At 39.5% G+C, this 17036-nt stretch overlaps 2 protein-coding genes across 3 annotated transcripts; both read right to left on the bottom strand.

Moving 5' to 3' along the window:
- Positions 1 to 371: 371 nt before the first annotated feature.
- Positions 372 to 5382, bottom strand: LOC133152905 (aspartate aminotransferase, mitochondrial). Of its 2 annotated transcripts, none has more exons than XM_061276878.1 (10): positions 5205 to 5382; positions 3460 to 3619; positions 3244 to 3372; positions 3106 to 3165; positions 2867 to 3028; positions 2606 to 2710; positions 2284 to 2434; positions 1877 to 2042; positions 1621 to 1771; positions 372 to 1479 (listed from the first exon to the last, which is right to left on the bottom strand). In XM_061276878.1, the coding sequence occupies exons 1-10, from the start codon at positions 5285 to 5287 to the stop codon at positions 1357 to 1359; spliced, it is 1290 nt and encodes a 429-aa protein (XP_061132862.1). In that variant the 5' UTR covers positions 5288 to 5382; the 3' UTR covers positions 372 to 1356. The 2 variants fall into 2 exon arrangements, with proteins under 2 accessions (XP_061132862.1, XP_061132864.1); XM_061276880.1 differs by having other exon boundaries at positions 3460 to 3616; positions 5205 to 5381.
- A 1832-nt stretch (positions 5383 to 7214) lies between these two features.
- On the bottom strand, positions 7215 to 17036 carry LOC133153043 (calretinin-like). The gene is made up of 12 exons (XM_061277072.1): positions 16019 to 17036; positions 15669 to 15959; positions 11198 to 11274; positions 10618 to 10707; positions 10391 to 10471; positions 9837 to 9893; positions 9488 to 9565; positions 9064 to 9119; positions 8947 to 8986; positions 8264 to 8317; positions 7765 to 7836; positions 7215 to 7692 (listed from the first exon to the last, which is right to left on the bottom strand). Exons 2-12 carry the CDS (start codon positions 15757 to 15759, stop codon positions 7576 to 7578), a joined length of 813 nt encoding a protein of 270 aa, XP_061133056.1. The 5' UTR covers positions 15760 to 15959; positions 16019 to 17036; the 3' UTR covers positions 7215 to 7575.

Here is a 17036-nt window from a genome sequence, read left to right as displayed (position 1 = left end):
GTCTAGGTATCGTAATACAATAAAGCAAACTAGGAAGATGACTTTCTTATACTAGTAATTATTTTTTCAACATTTATTTTTAAAGAACAGAGTAATCATTCTAAAGGAATGTTGATCAGTTATTTAAAGATGCCCATAACATCTCATTGGAATCTAGCACATTTATTACTAAAGTAAATTGATAGAACACTTTTTTAGAAATTGGCTCTACAGAGGAACCAAATTTGTTTATCTGACTCTTTATCCAGACAGTTCAATTGCACAAGAATGCTGATCACATTTGTCAGCTGTATAAAGCAACTGGGCTGTAATATTACTTACTTGGTCACATTTCATTGAAGTACACCAAAAAAACAATCACAGGAACTGAATAACTTTATCATGATTTATTGTATTTCTGTAACGCACATGATCAATGTTTTAAAGTCCAGAATACAGAGGCAAATGGTAACATCTGACATTCGAATGCCCTCAATGCTCACATCTTCATGATGTATATGACTGACACTTCCTCTTTTATCACCCAAATTAAGACAACTATACCATTATCGAATGTAAAACCCTATTCTGAAAACCTGTGAAAGAAAAAAAGAAAATAAATGAAGTATCTCTGTGGTTTAAGAAAAAAGTAATAATACATCACCGACTTCCCTACAGAACTCGTATCTTGACTCGCATGACTGTTTTGAGGATATATGCATGACAAGACTGACTCAAACTACTGCTCGCCAACAGACGACAAGAGTTGATATTTGTTCAAAAGATGTAAAAGAACTAGATAAGAGACAGATGATTTCAATGCAGAAGAGTGACAATACAGAAAACAACTGAATGACTGATCAGGTCAAGTGATGAACTAATCAGACAAGAGATAATTTTGTTACCAATGACAAAAAGAATGCCGGCATAATCGTGAAAGTCCTAGTGCTTTAGTTTGAATAAAGTGCTACAAAAAAAAAAAAGGGGACACATTTACACATGCTTTTGCAAACCAATACAGACCTTCACTTGGACTTGAAATTATTGTCTAAAATCTAAATAGTACCTTGAGGGTTTGGAAATGAGTGAGCCAAAACAGCAGTCGGTTTTGTTCCATACAATAAATAAGATTACAATAGATATCTCGCTCAGCCCAACGTCAATACATTGGATCATTTGAACAGTTTAGCAGGGGGATTCTGTTGTTTTAATGACATCGTTTTGAAAGGAAAAAAGAAAAAAGTAAACCACTTTAACAGCGGGGTGATGAATGTCCATCTGTATACCTAGAAATGAATAAAGGTGGCAAGTGATGTATCAAATCTCTTCAACCTCGCCCGCCGCTAGGCTGTTACTACTCTCCCAGCGGGATGTGCTCTACTTTGAAACGGCGTGAATGGCCTCGGCTAGGTATTCCACATTGCCGGAGGACACGCCTGCCATGGAGATTCTGCCATCCTTGGTCATGTACACGGAAAACTCTTTTGTTATGCGTTCAACCTGGAAGAGATGATTCGAGGTCATAAAGAACACCTGTTTTTTTTTAGTCTATGCATTAGTAAGATGACTACGATTAAGACTATATTGACGATAAATATATATACATCTTTTACAATTAAATCCACCCCTGCGCATGTGTACCTGTTCCGGTTTGAGGCCGGTGAAGCAGAACATGCCGATCTGGTCAATGACATGCTGCCAGTTGTGGGTGGAGCCGTTCTTTTTCAGGCCGGCCGCTAGCTGTTCTCTCATCTTGATGATGCGATTGGCCATCCCGTGGACCTCCTCCAGCCTGCCATGCACACATTGATGACAGTAGTTAGCAAGCGGCTCAGCATGAAGAAACACAAAGACTTGTATCACATGATTTCTGTATGACAACCAAACAACTTTTTACCAAAGTGCGCGCAGATCTGGCGTGTTAAGAATAGTGGTGGCAATTCTTGCACCGTTCATTGGCGGGTTGGAGTAAATGGGCCTGATGAGGATCTTGAGCTGGGACTCCACCCTCTTTGCCTCCTCATTATCCTTACACACCACACTAAAGCCTCCCACACGTTCACCTGGCAACGCAAATACAACAACCTAAGCAGATCAACTGGTTTCAGCATGTCGGCTTTGTTCTAAACCACACTTGCTGGTACTTGCTGGCATTCTTACAAAATAGTGATAAGCCAATCGATGAATGGCAATACAGTAAGCGAGCACTGGATATAAAATCAGAACTAATACGATGCTGAAGTCAGCTTTTAAACTCATATGAAAAGTACTTGTGGAACCCTGCTGTAGTGGACTGACACTGACCATAGAGACCCATGTTCTTAGCAAAGGACTGGGACAGCAGAATGTTGTGGCCCTGCTCAATAAAGTAGCGCACAGCCCAGGCGTCGCGATCAATGTCACCACTCGCGAAGCCCTGATAGGCCATGTCGAAAAACACCAGCAAGTTGCGCTTCTATAAGGTGAGAAAGAAAAGGGCGGGAGACAGATAGAAGAAGAGTCAATAAAAGTTGAACAGTGTGTGGTTATCTCTGCTGCCTTTGGAACCATCACGAATGCTGATTGCAAGATGAGTATGCACGTGTGTATGTATGAAATGACATTTAATAAGAGAAGGAAAACGCACCTTCACAATGTCAGACATCTCCTTCCACTGTTCGGGCTTGGGGTCCACACCGGTGGGGTTATGGGCACAGGCGTGCAACAAAATCACACTCTGCTCTGGGATTTTCTGTAGAAAACAATGAACCATTTTGGATTAGTCACACTTTAAATAGGTCAAGCAGGCATGTTAACTCCAAAATAAAGTGAGTTGAACAAGAATACACGCCCGCCTGTTTGCAAAATATAATTCCATTTCCTTAAGAACTGACTGTTATGGTCTTACAGAAATGTCCTCCAGAGCACCGTTGAAATCAAAGCCACATGTGGAGGGGTCGTAGTAGCGGTAAGCTTTGAGCTGCATTCCAGCGTCTCTGAAGATGGGCGTGTGGTTACCCCAGGAGGGTTTGGGCAAGTACACATCACGAGAACCACCATGGAACCGAGACTAGGACAAAAAGGACCAATGAGGTTACCTGACTTTGCCTTACTGTTCGCTTGGGCTGATGGACAAAAGCCTCTTACCAGAAAGTTAGCTCCAATACGCAGCGATCCAGTTCCGGAGATGGTCTGGACAGTGATATTCTGGTGGGAGATGACTAGTTTGCAAGGTGAACCAACCACCCCCGTGGTGAATTAGCGTACACACACAGTCTAACTTACCCTTCCACTCTTCAAGACTTCATTATCAGCGCCAAGAGCAAGTTGGGCGCAGGCCTTGGTAAAGTCTCCCAAACCGCCAATGCCAAGATATTCCTTATCCAGCTGTTTGGCTGCAATCAAGGCCTCTGCCTGAAGAACATAGCAGAGAGCGGATACATGAAGCAACCCAAAACAAAAACGTGCAGCCTCGAAGGCATTACCATAAGTTTGTCTTACCTTGCGAACACAGCTGAGGACAAAGGGCTTGCCCTGGTCATCCCTGTAAGCTCCCACCCCGAGGTTCATCTTCTTGGGGTTGGTGTCCCTCTTGAAGGCTTCAGTGACCCCCAGGATAGGATCAGGGGGGCCCATCTGCACTCCACCCCACCAAGAACTGCTTGGACACATGACAAAACATCCATTATGCGAAAGCAAACATACAAGGTCCAAACCTAAGTACTTCAGAGCTTTATGTCACACTGATCATGCTAATGTAATAACTGTGACATGTAACGCCCAAGATTAAGAACCATGTGAACTAAGGAGAGCACGCTGACATAGAAGCACGTGAAGAACATGTGAGTAATAGACACAACGTTTCAAGAATTCCATAAATTTTGGATTTATTTATTTTATTCTATAAATTGACAATAGTGAAATGCCACCCAACTGAAATAAATGATTTTTTTTATATGGATAGAGATAAATATTTGTTTTGAAAACAACATACACAGTTCCATGGTAAGATGGCTGGTCTCAAGTTTCTTCTACTTTGTAAACCCTCTTTAACTTTGCAGCTAAAATTAGGAACAAAATCTCTGCAAAGGGCAGTCGTCTCCATGTACCTCTTCATCATAATAAATTATCAAAATGGTAATGTGGAAGGACTTAATTATATGCAAAATCCCTGCATATACAAATCACTTGTCAGTGCAGCTATTAAATATATTGTAAGTGCTTTCTCAATGGCATTCATGAGAAACCAGGAGAGCAAATGAATAACACATTTCAAGTGATGCATAGAACCTTTGAACACCTGAACTTCAGCTTTTAAACACACAAGTTATCAGAGATCAATAGACCAAAGAACACCATAAGGTCATTTCTTTTGCTACAAACAAAGAAAATCCCACGTATGGGATCCACTTAAAAATATGTATTCTTTAAGAATTTAAAATGTATCATTAGAAACGGACACAATAATAAAGTCGGAGGAAAAAACACCGACGCAAACAATTACAGGCTGGCATAATATAAAATGTACATCCACAGATTGTACAATGAAAAATGCAAACAAAAACGATTTATTCTGTATAACAGAACTATAATAAACTTTGTACTATAACAAAATGTAATGAATAATAATCTATATACTAAAACACACATTCAATATATCTGACTTGCGTGGGCAACGCCTTCACAGTTGAACCAATCAAAAACGGAAAGAGACCCAAAAGAGCCAATCAGGGTGCGCTGATTTAGCTCGAACTAAAAGGAGAATTTGCATTCGTTAAAATCGATATGGATCATTTAAATTTTTTGACTCACTAAACACATACTTGAACAACAATCAAATTATTCAGTTTTAGTGAATTTTACACCAAAATATCACCATGTACATGTTTACTCTAAACACTAATCCCTGTGTATAGGCTTTACGGAAAATGACAGCGATTGCTGGATTTCATTAACAACATAGTTCATTTAAAATGCCAAATTGGCACATGTTCAATTTAGACTTCTCGAGACATGACGCCAAAAGCGCCAGGCGCAAGCAAGCCCACAGTTCCTATGCCAAGGCCTGCTGTCACCCAATGACCCCTGACTGTTAGCTCGCCAGAGTATGCGGCTAACTAAAGGGAAGCAAGCTTCCGTCAATGCGACTGACAATATTGTATCCAAATGAAGCCAAGCAAGCTAGCATGCTACTTTTGTAGCTAAAACATAGTGCTGTAGCAAGCTAACACAACGTTACTTTTTACCTGTTACGTGCGGACATTACCCCGAGTGACGGGGTAATGTTTCCCAAACAGACGAACACTTTGGTAGACTTGAGCAGGGCCATTTCTGCGTGCTTAAGGGAAGTCGAGCCTGGTAGGATGTGGACGGATGAAGGGCAGTCACGGCCACGGTGAGAAGCTCGGAGTACGTAATGACGTCACGATTGCGCAAACACGCCAGACGTTTTTGATCACGTGGCTTGGATGGCTCAATTTTGATGCACATAGTAAATAATGCTAATATTTATAATTGTATATTTAAAATGTATAATTTTTGTATACGATTTGAGATTTGACTCTGATATTTTGTGGGCGACAAAAAAAGAATTAATTTCTCAGGTGATCTAGTGATTCATTGGTTGGAATCGGGGCAGGATATGATAAGTTTTTTTTTTTTAATTATTCAAATCAGTGATATATGAAGGACAAGATAAGTGGGGCCTCTCTCTATCCTGTTTCACAATTCCGCAATGGTACGTGTTTGCACTGTATTCTGATGAGATGTGACAATGTGCAAGACAAAATAAACAGAACAAACAAAAACATATTTTAGTGCACTAAATGACAACACAATAATTTATGAATATTAATCACTGCGATTTATTTTATAATCTATTGCTTGCAGTCGTTCCTTGCTTCCTTTTTCTGTAATTACACAATTTGTCCGCTAGATGCCACAATCTAACATCGATGGGGTTGATCTCAAATGACGTCACGTTCGCGCATACATTCGAACAGTCGGACAAACACTGTTTATCGCTTACTAGAAGGGTACTGTGCAGCGTCACTTGCAGCGTCTCTGATTTTTGCCTTTGTCCTTGGTGTATGGACATTTGAATGAGGAAATGTCTGTGACACAGATTATCATGCAAAGGGACACTTGTGTGCGCGTGAACTGGGAAGGGATGGGGAAGAGACGCTCGTAACCGATCATGAGCGCTGGCTCATGTGAGCGTTCCCGTTCCGACGAGTTTAATTTCTGTGGCTCGCTCTAGGGCGTGCAGGTCCCTACGACAGTGCCAGCGGGCCACTTATAATTGATTTTATGACACAATGCTTCGGGCCGGTCTAAATTTAGACGTGGGCCGGATTTGGCCCGCGGCCCGTACTTTATACTTGCGCCACACAACCTGGGTGTGCTATGATGGTATGGCTTCAAAGAGAGCTTAATTAAAAATGAAAATCCTGATGATTAATTGATGGAAGTAGAATATTCCATAATGGGGTAATACATATGGGATGGAGGTACTTCTTTCTATACAGTACATATAAATTAAGAAAATTGTGTGTGAAAAAGGTGACCTATCAGAGCTGAATTCCAAATTGCACTCTTAAAACTGCTGGGTTAAAATTACCCCAAATTGGGTAAAATATTTATATCCAGCACACTCAAACTGGATTGAGGATTTTCTCAGTAGGTTTGGAAAACAACCCAGCATTTTGAATTTTATTTTTTTAGTGTACAGTATTTTAATCAAGAAACCCTTTTTATATTCTGGATGGATTTTATATTCCAATGGGTTTAAAGAAGGGCACAATACGTTCAAATTCTATCTCATTTAAAGTCTGGTATAAACAGACACGAATAGAGAAATTTGTTTCCTCAGGTTTTGTCGTCATTTTTTTTTGTCTTCATGCAATAGGACTGAGACAATCCTCCTGCTGTGTGTTTTGCCAACTCGGCTCACTTTTATCTAAAAGCGCCACAAAAGCCTTGGCATAAAAAATGGAGGAGCTCCCAGTCCTACATCACACTTTCTGTTAGCTGGAGATTGGACAGAGAAGTTGTATCACTCCAGCTGCTGCTGTTACCTTTCCGCGCCCGCATTGTAATCTTCATTCCACTCCAGCGGGATGAAAGTATTTTCTCTCACATTGCATTGTTGCAAGGTGAAATAATCCTTCTGCTGTTTGGGAGGAGATTTCGTCAATGTGGAGGGAATAACTGGAGCAAGAGTCTTATGTTATATTTATTCATTCTCTCTGTAATATATTTATTAGAACAGTATAAGCTTCATAAAATAAACAAGAGTGAATTGGTTTTGACAAAAATAAGCAGAATAAAACAGAAGCATTAAGTGAGAGTAGGGCATAGATGGATTAATGTAAAACTGCAAATGCATATTAAAATGGGAAATAAAAAATAAATAAATAAAAACTGATTCCACAATATATTCAATTGCTAAGGCTATTTCACCATGGAGCGTCATGTTGGAAATCTTCAATGTTAAGGGCCAGCAGTTGACTGAGTGCTTTTAGGAGCGCTTTTAGTTTTCTTTCTAGCAGTGTAAGCAGGGTCATACATGCACCAGGAGGTAGGAAGGAGGCAGTGGGTGGGGTGGTGGTGGGGGTCTTACAGCTCAGAGTCCCGGCAGAGGACGATCTCCAACTCGTTGCGAAACAGTTTCCCTCCGTCCGACAGAGCCATGATGCTTTTCTTGTACCCCGAGAGTCCTGTGACATCTACGTCCTGCCAACATGCAGTTTCTTGGTGAGAGAAAATGTCATGTTGATGTAGATTCCACTTTAGTGTCATTATTACCATTTTCTTCTTATCAGAGAGGTCCTTCAGCAAAGCATCCAACTCCTGCTCGTCGATGTAGCCATTACCATCCTGAGAAGAAGACAAGACATGAGGTGGGTTGTCATGATGCAGGATTTCTTTGGGTTGATATCGAGTAGCTTGAAAGTCTTCATCGAAATGAGTCAATCACCACGAAACTGTAATTATTCAATTTAAAATATTCATCATGTAGCCAATATTCTATTTTTGTGAACATATTGAACATTTTGCATAGGTCAGAAAAATCTTGGTGACATTCCATTTATTTTCTGCAAAGGAAACTAAAATCATGGATGACTTCAGAAGAAGAAGAAGACCAAAAATGTCCATTCCACATTTGCCACCAACTCATGGAAAATAATAATAATATTCAAAGTAAATAGACCAGTATCATATGGCAGCTCTCTTGAAAAGCAAAATCACACAACATGTAACAGACCCAAGACACAAAAACACCCCAAGCGAGTTTTTATTTCACCTTATCGTAGAGTGTGAAGAGGGAGTCGAATTCCTTGACTGTGAGCCTGATGCCCTGCACGCATAAGAGCATGAAAATTGTTAGAAGCCATAGAACATTTCTAGAGAGCGCTAAAAAGCCCCAGCAGAGCAACGTCTGATATTAATCCATGCATATTATAATAATTGAGACCAGTGTTGCTTTAATCCCAACCAGACTAGCTAATCCTTTGACAGAAAGGATTTGTTCATCTGGTTTCAAAGTCTTGACTGCTTATATATGGGGGAACATACAGTATACGTTCCTTTAGGGAAGATTCACATTGTACTTTATCACATTTTGAAAATAAAATCCGTTCATGTCTTAATGGAAAATTTACATAGAATCTAACAGCACCTAGTAGTTTTACTTTACTCTCAATGTAAATAAAACAGACCCTTGCAATGAGTATAAACTGTATGTGTAAAAAGTGCATCATCCCACAAATCAAGAGAAAAAACACAACCTCCCAGGCAAATGTAATATTACGGAACATGATTACTACAGGATTTAAAGTAACCGTGCATTTGTGTCAATGTGCCGTATGTCCACTCAGCACATTAAGGACATATCTCCACTATTGCTGCTGTGGTTCTCGTCTCATATGACTTGAATGACTCCAAAACGATTTTATACCAAAACTCATAATGTGTGCATTATCCTACCTGAAACTTCATCAAGAAATTCTCCTGTACCGGCAAGAGCCTGGGATGACACACAATTCTCATGTAGTGGTTGATATTTGTCGAGAAATAATGCATATTCATGAATCGGAGACAAACCTTGCCATCTCGGAGAGACCGAGTTTCCCATCGCCGTTCAGATCAAACATTCTTAGCTGCAGAGAAAGAAGAGTAACAGGGAAGTTCATTGGGGACACCGCAGACAACTTCAAGGCAACACACACGAATAAACATCTCTCTCTCTCTCTCTCTCTCACGCACACGCACACACAAACACACATTAAAAAAAAGTTTCATACACACCACAAAGAACCTTAAACCGAAAACCTCTCTAAGTCCTCCCAAAAAATCCTCTTACACTCAGCAAGAAAAAAATGTCTCGCACAAATCAAAAACCTTTCACTCACCAAAATCCTTTCAAACACCACCCCAAAAATACTTTTGTCAAAAAGCTTCCACTCAAGCCAAACATTGTCACTTTATTTTGTATAAATTGTGCTTGTGTTTGACAAATAATACTCACAATTGTCTGCGTGTATTCACTGAGCTTCTTATCATCATAACTTGTGTTGGCTTTCTTCAGCAGGTCTGTCAGGAAGCCCTGAGGAGAGTTGGCAAGGTCAGCGAATACATGTCACGCATACTGAATTAGCGCGAATACGGAGATTAGACAAAAAACAGAAAAATGACAGTCAAATATCTTTTTAAGACTTTTAGTATAAATGTTGAAATTAAAATTATTTGGTTCTTCATTTCAGTGGGAAGAAACTCTGTAATTAAAATGCTTATAATGTAAACTACCTTTTTTTAGTATCACCCAATCAGTCATGTCCTAATTCTAAACAGTACTATCCAGAGAATTTTGGTCATACCTTCAGTTCATTCGACTCAATGTATCCGCTACGATCGGTGTCATACCTTCGCCAAGCCTGTGGGATGACGAAAAAAAAAAAGGGAGGTTCTACAAGCTGAAAACATGACAACATCATAAACCAAAGTTCAAATTTGTGGAAAAAAACAAACAGATATTGTGTAAATATAGAGTTCCTCCACTAAAAAGGCCCACACTAAATGCCTTTTCTCTGCTGAAAGCTGTGCACCATCCATAATGTATGCTTGTCTCAGAATAGGCTTTAACACTGCCACTGAGGGCAACCTGAACCGTACACTTAAGAAGGAGACCTTACCAGTGCCGATACGTCGAGAAAAAAAAGATTACACTTTTGACATCATTAAATCCAACGATTGATTCACTGGATATTGTGCTGCTCCTTCAGGTGTGTGTATGAAAGTCTTCCCATACAAAATTGTCCAGGATGCCTTAGTAAGTTGACGTGTGGAGAGTCACATGACCCAGTAACTTTTCACGATCTGTCCAAGTACTAAAATATGAAGATGAATTACGATTTGATTAAGACAAACTTACGGCCATGAATTCAGTGCTGGATCCCACAAATTCCCTGAAACATAGCAGGAAGTTTTCTTCTGTGGGCAGAAGTTGAGCCAACTGAAAATTGAGTGAGAAAGAAAAAGTGAGAGATGGATGATGTGATTTTTTTTTAAGTGTCCCTGAATGTTATTTTCTTCATCTATACTCCACCAGGGAGCCATTTATAAGACAAGTGTGTCTCAACGAAATCGGTCATTTTTCACCTCTGTCATCTCAATCCTCCCATCAGAATTCTTGTCGAAACTGGCCATGAACTCCCTCATCTTCTCCTTGAATGCAGCATGTGAAGGATCCTGCAAAAGCAATAAATTAAAAAAATGGGTTCATTCGAGAGAAATTTGTTCTCAAGCTATTTCAAACACTTAAAATCAGTTAATAATGTTGTAAGAATATCAAACAACTCAGGGAGAGACCAAATTGACCATAGTAGGGGTTTCCTCCTGACAGAGATGACGTAAAAAATGAATATATAATTGAGTTCATTGAAAATATTTATCTCCATGCCGTTTTCCATCAGTCAAAATGTTCATGTTTTGTTTTCTCCGAAGAAAGTGTATTGTACACAATGCTGCTAAATTATTGAGAACTACTTGACTTTTTATATTGCGGCCCACTAAGCAAGCGAAACTAAAAATGGGCTCTCGCCAGGGATCTGACACTAATATGCTGTTCATAAACAGACATGTTTTTATTGTATAAAAAAAATAGTTCAAGTCCTGGACTATTTATTGCAAAAACCTTGATGATGAGCCACTTTGCGGCAAATGCACCCCAAGCACTCACCACGCCTGCTCCTCGTCTGGCCAATTCCAGCTCTCTAATGAAGTTTTCCAGTTCCTTCCCTTCGATGTAGCCATTTCCTGCACAGCACAAGAGGGACAGATTCTGTTTGATAAAACTTTTTGATTGCTTCAACTTCAGCTAATTTGTTTGAAATATTTCAACGATCTGGAAGTTTGTTCTACTTTGGAGAAGACATGCTACAATCCCAAAGCACAGCTATTGTATTTATAGACGAGTACTAGTAAACCAGGAGGTAACTATTAAAGCACGTTCATGATGAATAACATAAAGTGAGATATAACGTGATATTTGTATTGTACTTTGCTGATGTGTAATTAATTGTGATTTGCTTAATTTATCTGAAGACTGGGGTTTTTTTTTTGAGCTGTTTTGTTTTTTAAACTCGACCTCCGGCTTTCTATGCCAACACCACCTGGGACCAGCTGTTCCCCCCCCCCCCCCCCACTAACAAGAAATAAACAAAACATCAATTTCAAGTGAACGTTTCACCCGGTGACTAATTGAGCCATGGGTGTCTATTAGAGCGTACAATATGCCGTATATTACGGAGCATGCATGTTTGATGTTGGTTTATCCCCTAAAACATCAATATTCATGCCCGGTGAAAAACCACGAGGGAAAACAATTAACACATTCTATCAACTAGTTCACTAAAAAGTCATAGGCGGTTGAGGTCGAAAAGTTATCATCATCATCATCATCATCATCATCATCATCATCAACATAAATCAGTCCAGGGCCTTCAGAATTAGCAGCATTGGTAAATATGGTAAAGTACGAAATAAATACATACATACATAAATAAATAAATAAATAAATAAATAAATAAATAAATAAATAAATAAATAAATAAATAAATAAATAAATAAATAAATAAATAAATAAATAAATAAATAAATAAATTCATATTTCGGGTGGGGGTTGGAACAGATTTTTGCATTTCTATTCATTTCAACGTGGAAAATCAAGGAAAGGACCAAACTCAAATCTCAGGGTCCAGCTATACAAAAGAAGGGATGGGACGGATTTCAAATCACGACCACGCATTTCTCTGTCCTGTTGGTTGGTCGGAACTTCTTCCAGCCAACATTTACTAGCTAAACATGTTTGTAGCAATCTGCACACGGATACATTTAATTATCAGCATATCAGGTCAGCATGATGTACTGAACCAGTTGGCTCAGTTGTGCGCTGTTATATCGGATTAAGTTGAGTAACCCCCCAGCAAATGCGAGGCCAGCCACACTCACTTCTAAAAAGTGATGACATGAAGAGAGTCTTGAGCGTGTCATGTGTTCACAATCTGTGGCATTTTCAGCAGCAGGATTTGCTGTAGCGGAAGAAATGAATCCCAGCGCTTGGGAGCAGTTGGAGTGTGTAATGAGTATTTTCTTGACTAAGAGAGTCGAAGTGGCCAGTTAGACTGATGCTTATTGGAGCATTCTGTCCCAATTCTCTACATTAGTCACGTGACCGAGGATCATACATCATTTAGTGTTCTCGTTTGCCCGCGAGTAACAAACAAGATGCTTAAGGTAAAGATGTAGCCACGTCCCCTCTCTTCATCTCTTAATGTGATCTCAATTTCTTTGCCATGGTTCTCCTCTTCACCTCCCCCTTCACCCTAACCTCCCTGCCTCAGATGCACACGATGTCATAGGTGGCCCGTGTCACCATCTGTTCTTTTAGGCATCAACAAATCATTGCTGGAACACTGCAGCAACTCCAACAACTGGGTTAGAATATGCAGGTGCACTCAAAAGTGTACGACACCGCAGTCGTCTCGGAGACATTAAATAAATGAACGTAGCAGCTGTTAATTGCACCGCTTTGGCATTGCACGGGAATTGACTGGCTCATCAAAACAGTTGGGGCAGTACCATGTATGTTTTTATACCTTGTGAACCCCGAGGGCCTCATTAGCACACTTTACAGTTGGATCCAGTGGAGTGAGACGAAAAGATCAGCTGTGATAACTCACAGTGTATGTTCATCTATTTGAAGGAGACAGGCTTACAATTGCCTTTTCATTCCACAGATTAGAATGTTCTCATGTTCTTTGATACACTTTCGAAGGCAATATGCAGCCCTTAATCCCTGGCCAGGATTCCACTTGGATTTGTGCTCTATTTTTCCCACACACCAACACAGGGAATATAAACTCAATTTCACTCTAAACAGTCATGGTGTGGATGGGGAAGTCATATTTTAGGTTTGTCTACAAAAGGACAATATTTTAAATAATGTATTGATTTGATTGTGTGCTTGTTGTTTGCAGTGAATAAATACATTGTGTCATACGAAGGGCTCGTTCTCATATTTTGTCCTTCTCATGTTGCTAAATCAATCAACCTTGAGCATGTCTCCTCGTAAAAGCATCGTTTTTTTTATGGCTTTTGGGGGGGTTAGTTAGAATTCAGTTTTTTTTTGTTTAGTTGAGTTGGGAATACAAATGCGCATTAGTGCGCAGCACACTTGAGTGCAGACGCAACCCCTTGGTTACATAATCTGTCTCCCAATGGCTGACGAGAGTCAGTTGTCGCATCCAGCATGAAAACTCTTGTTCTTTTTTGTCCCAGTTTGCATCCATAATTCAGTTCTGTGTCGTAGGTCTGATGGTGGTGTCCACAAGCTCAACATGAAGGTGACCACTTTCTCCTCTAACGGAAGAAGGTGCTTTTGAAGTAATACTATATGCCTTGATTATTTATAGGGGGAAAAAAATGACTGTAATGAATCTGTCACGAGCAAGCATAAAGCAAGTATAAAGCGAGGCTGTTGATTTATGATGAATGTAGTTTGCATTGATCTTCAGGGAGTCCAACTCCACCAGTCAAAGATGTGTGATTTGTGGTTCTTCCCACCAAGTGAAGAAGCTCTTAAACTTTTTATCTGTGTCCCCAATGAGTAAATGTACTCATGTAAAGTCATGCAACCACTCAAGTAGAATATTTTAATTTATTTGTATTCATTGCCCTTTCAAGGGTGTATTGTAGATCTACATGTGTTTCTCCACCGTTTGTGTTCAAATATCAATTTCTTAAAGGGTTATTTTATATATATATAAATATAGTATATTCATTAGATTAAAATAAAAATCTACAAAATATATATAAAATATATAAAATTGCATATTTTTTATATAAAAAAAAATTATATTAAAAAAAAAAAATATATATATATATATATATATATATATATATATATATACGTATATGCACCCTGAGTCCACTCCATGTCCATTGTGTCTTGATTTAACCGATTAATAACCGATTGATAGGTTGACACAATTCAGTCACCAAATTTGCAATAGCCCTCATCAGATTCATGAAGTGTGTAAGAATATTAGAGAAGGTTTAGGAGGTCCTTCAGAGGCTCCAGCATGAAGCGTTCATATAACATCCATACAGTATAACTAAGCATTCAGAGACAAAGCTGGATCGGTGAGCTTTAATACTATCTCAGAATTGGGCTGCAGTTAACAATAAAGGTTGGAGGGTATTTCTTTTGAATGACAGAGAAGGTAATCCTTCAATTATAGCTGGTACATAAAAATGGGATGGTGGCAATGACAGTTGGCTGATGCTCAGCCTTATTCTTATTCACCTTTCATGCATGATGTATTTCCCTATTGACACGGTTTGTTTTTCAGATTTATTAGAGAGCAGAGATATTCTTTTTTTTAACTCGCAAACGACATGCATATAAAATGTAATGTTTGAATGGTCAACCAGACTAACTCTAATTAGTTAGAATTAATTAGAATTGGATCAGTAAACACTTTAAATGTGGTTTTCAAACTGTATTTGTAAAAGTTGATTTACTATATTATCATTTTTTGAAAATGTCACCGTCAGCATTGCATGAATCCACCATTACGCCATCATCTCATTTCTCTTCTTTAATTTAAACCCTTTGCATCTTTCATCTGTTTATATTTTACAGTACGTACACTCTCCCCCTCGCCCCCTCCCTCCCCTGTCTATTATGCTCCCTCTTCACTTACTCTGCTTCTTTATAAATATTCTACGAGCTTATCCCCCCTTCACTATTTCTGTAGAGTCAAACGCATATTCTAACAATATAAAATATAACAATATAAATCCTTTAATGATCCCCAAAGGGGAAATTATACAATATAGGGTAAAACAGCATCTAAGCTACAGCAGTTTTAAGACAATATTTTTTAAGTATGAATACTATATGCACTTTTTTGGTAGATGAAGTTAGTTATAAAACGTTTTTTCTAATCGAAATTGGCTACAAAACAAAAAAAAATAGAAAATTAGAAATGAACTATTGATAATATGTAGGAGTTCAGACTATGCTTGCAAGTTGAAGTAATTTGTGCTAAAATACTTAAAATATAAATACAAAGTGATGCGTTCAATGTTTTGTTTTAATTTGATGAATTTTTGACGGCTGGGGAAAAAAAGGAAAAGTCACTGACCGTCTGCATCAAAATGTTTCCAGATGTCGATGAACTGAGCTGCAGTGAGCTCGGCCAGGTGCAGGTGAGGTTGGTGAGTCTGGGCTGCCATTTCGTCTCCTCTCCTTAGAATGGATGCACTTGCACGATGGATGAAAGATCAACTTTTGCCTGTGTAGATCCTCGCTTTGACTTGCCGCTCCTCCCCACTCGCTGCTTTTAAACCCCCCCCAGCTGCACCTCTCCTTCCCGCCACTAGGGAGCGCCTCGGCCGTGAAGACGTCGACCCATGGGAACCGGGGACCACTTTCGCTGCAAGGGAGGGAGATTAAGGAGGAGGGGTTCTCTCTTGGGCATTGCATCTGCATTACCCTGAAATGATGCACAACGTGCTGCTGCTGTGACGATTTTGCTGCTCATGATGAGAAATCTTCGATGGTTCCCCTCTCTCCCTAATCAAATAAAGGGATAAGAACATGTGTTTAGCATTTACAGTATTATACAAACATGTTCATTTACTTAAATGTAATTATTTCTCATTTTGTGCTAAAACACTGTAGTAGTTGTGAAACTCTTCTTCATTTGTAACAGCATACTGCCCCCTTCCACTCACACACCAGAAAAAGCCACAAACAACCATGACGCACATAATTCCTCACATTCTATTCAACTGCAATGTGCTTACTATTTGTTTTCATCAAGTACAATATTTTAGAGTGCTTTTCTTTTGAGAAAGTAAATAAAACATTTTGGTTTTTTGAAGAGGGGAGGATAGAACGGATTAATTTCCATTCTTTCAGTAAGGAAGATTATTTGCTATATCAGCAACACAGATCGTAGTCTCGGCAACATAAATGATCTCCTTCTGCACTCCTAGTTGTGAACGTAAAGCATTTAATCACCTTCAAAACTGACCCCGTGTCACCCAAGAGGCCCAAACATCTGGGGAGGACAAACTAGAATATTTCATCATGTGTTTGATGCATTGCCTTGTTCCATTTATAGACACATTGTCTTCCACTTCACTTGCTTCTCTCCTCTGCTGACTTTTGATTTGAGCTGTCCCGCAGATGGGTCGAAGCTCTGTCCCCGTATTAGCGCTACTTTCCACCCTTCTTCAAACCTCTTCTCACATTCTCCATCACTCTTCCTGGCCCACTGAGGTCAATCGAACCCACTCAGGGCGTAAATCCAAATGGCCGCTCTTGCATATCTCCTAAATCACTAACCTACCTTTGTTCCCTTTGCCGCGTGAGCCCTATCGCCTATCTTTTCTTAATCTCCTTCCTCATACAAACCACTCTGTGGTTCGGTCCCTGGAAGCTGGTATGAAGAATGGGTGCTCGTGGTGGGGGTGAAGCTGCAGAAGAAGCCGAGGAAAACACTTTA

Source organism: Syngnathus typhle, linkage group LG4, assembly GCF_033458585.1.
Source record: "Syngnathus typhle isolate RoL2023-S1 ecotype Sweden linkage group LG4, RoL_Styp_1.0, whole genome shotgun sequence".
Lineage (NCBI taxonomy): Eukaryota > Metazoa > Chordata > Actinopteri > Syngnathiformes > Syngnathidae > Syngnathus > Syngnathus typhle.
This window is presented reverse-complemented; position numbering and strand designations above follow the sequence as displayed.

Excerpts from the sequence above, each read along its gene's own strand:
- LOC133152905 (XM_061276878.1), bottom strand. The coding sequence starts at position 5,287 with ATGGCCCTGCTCAAGTCTACCAAAGTGTTCGTCTGTTTGGGAAACATT. Across the intron at positions 3,373-3,459 it reads TCCTCAGCTGTGTTCGCAAG|GCAGAGGCCTTGATTGCAGC; the intron begins GTAAGACAAACT and ends TATGTTCTTCAG. Across the intron at positions 2,711-2,866 it reads GTGCTCTGGAGGACATTTCT|AAAATCCCAGAGCAGAGTGT; the intron begins GTAAGACCATAA and ends TGTTTTCTACAG.
- LOC133153043 (XM_061277072.1), bottom strand. The coding sequence starts at position 15,759 with ATGGCAGCCCAGACTCACCAACCTCACCTGCACCTGGCCGAGCTCACT. Across the intron at positions 10,472-10,617 it reads GGAGGATTGAGATGACAGAG|TTGGCTCAACTTCTGCCCAC; the intron begins GTGAAAAATGAC and ends CTCAATTTTCAG. Across the intron at positions 8,318-8,946 it reads ATTTCTTGATGAAGTTTCAG|GGCATCAGGCTCACAGTCAA; the intron begins GTAGGATAATGC and ends TTATGCGTGCAG.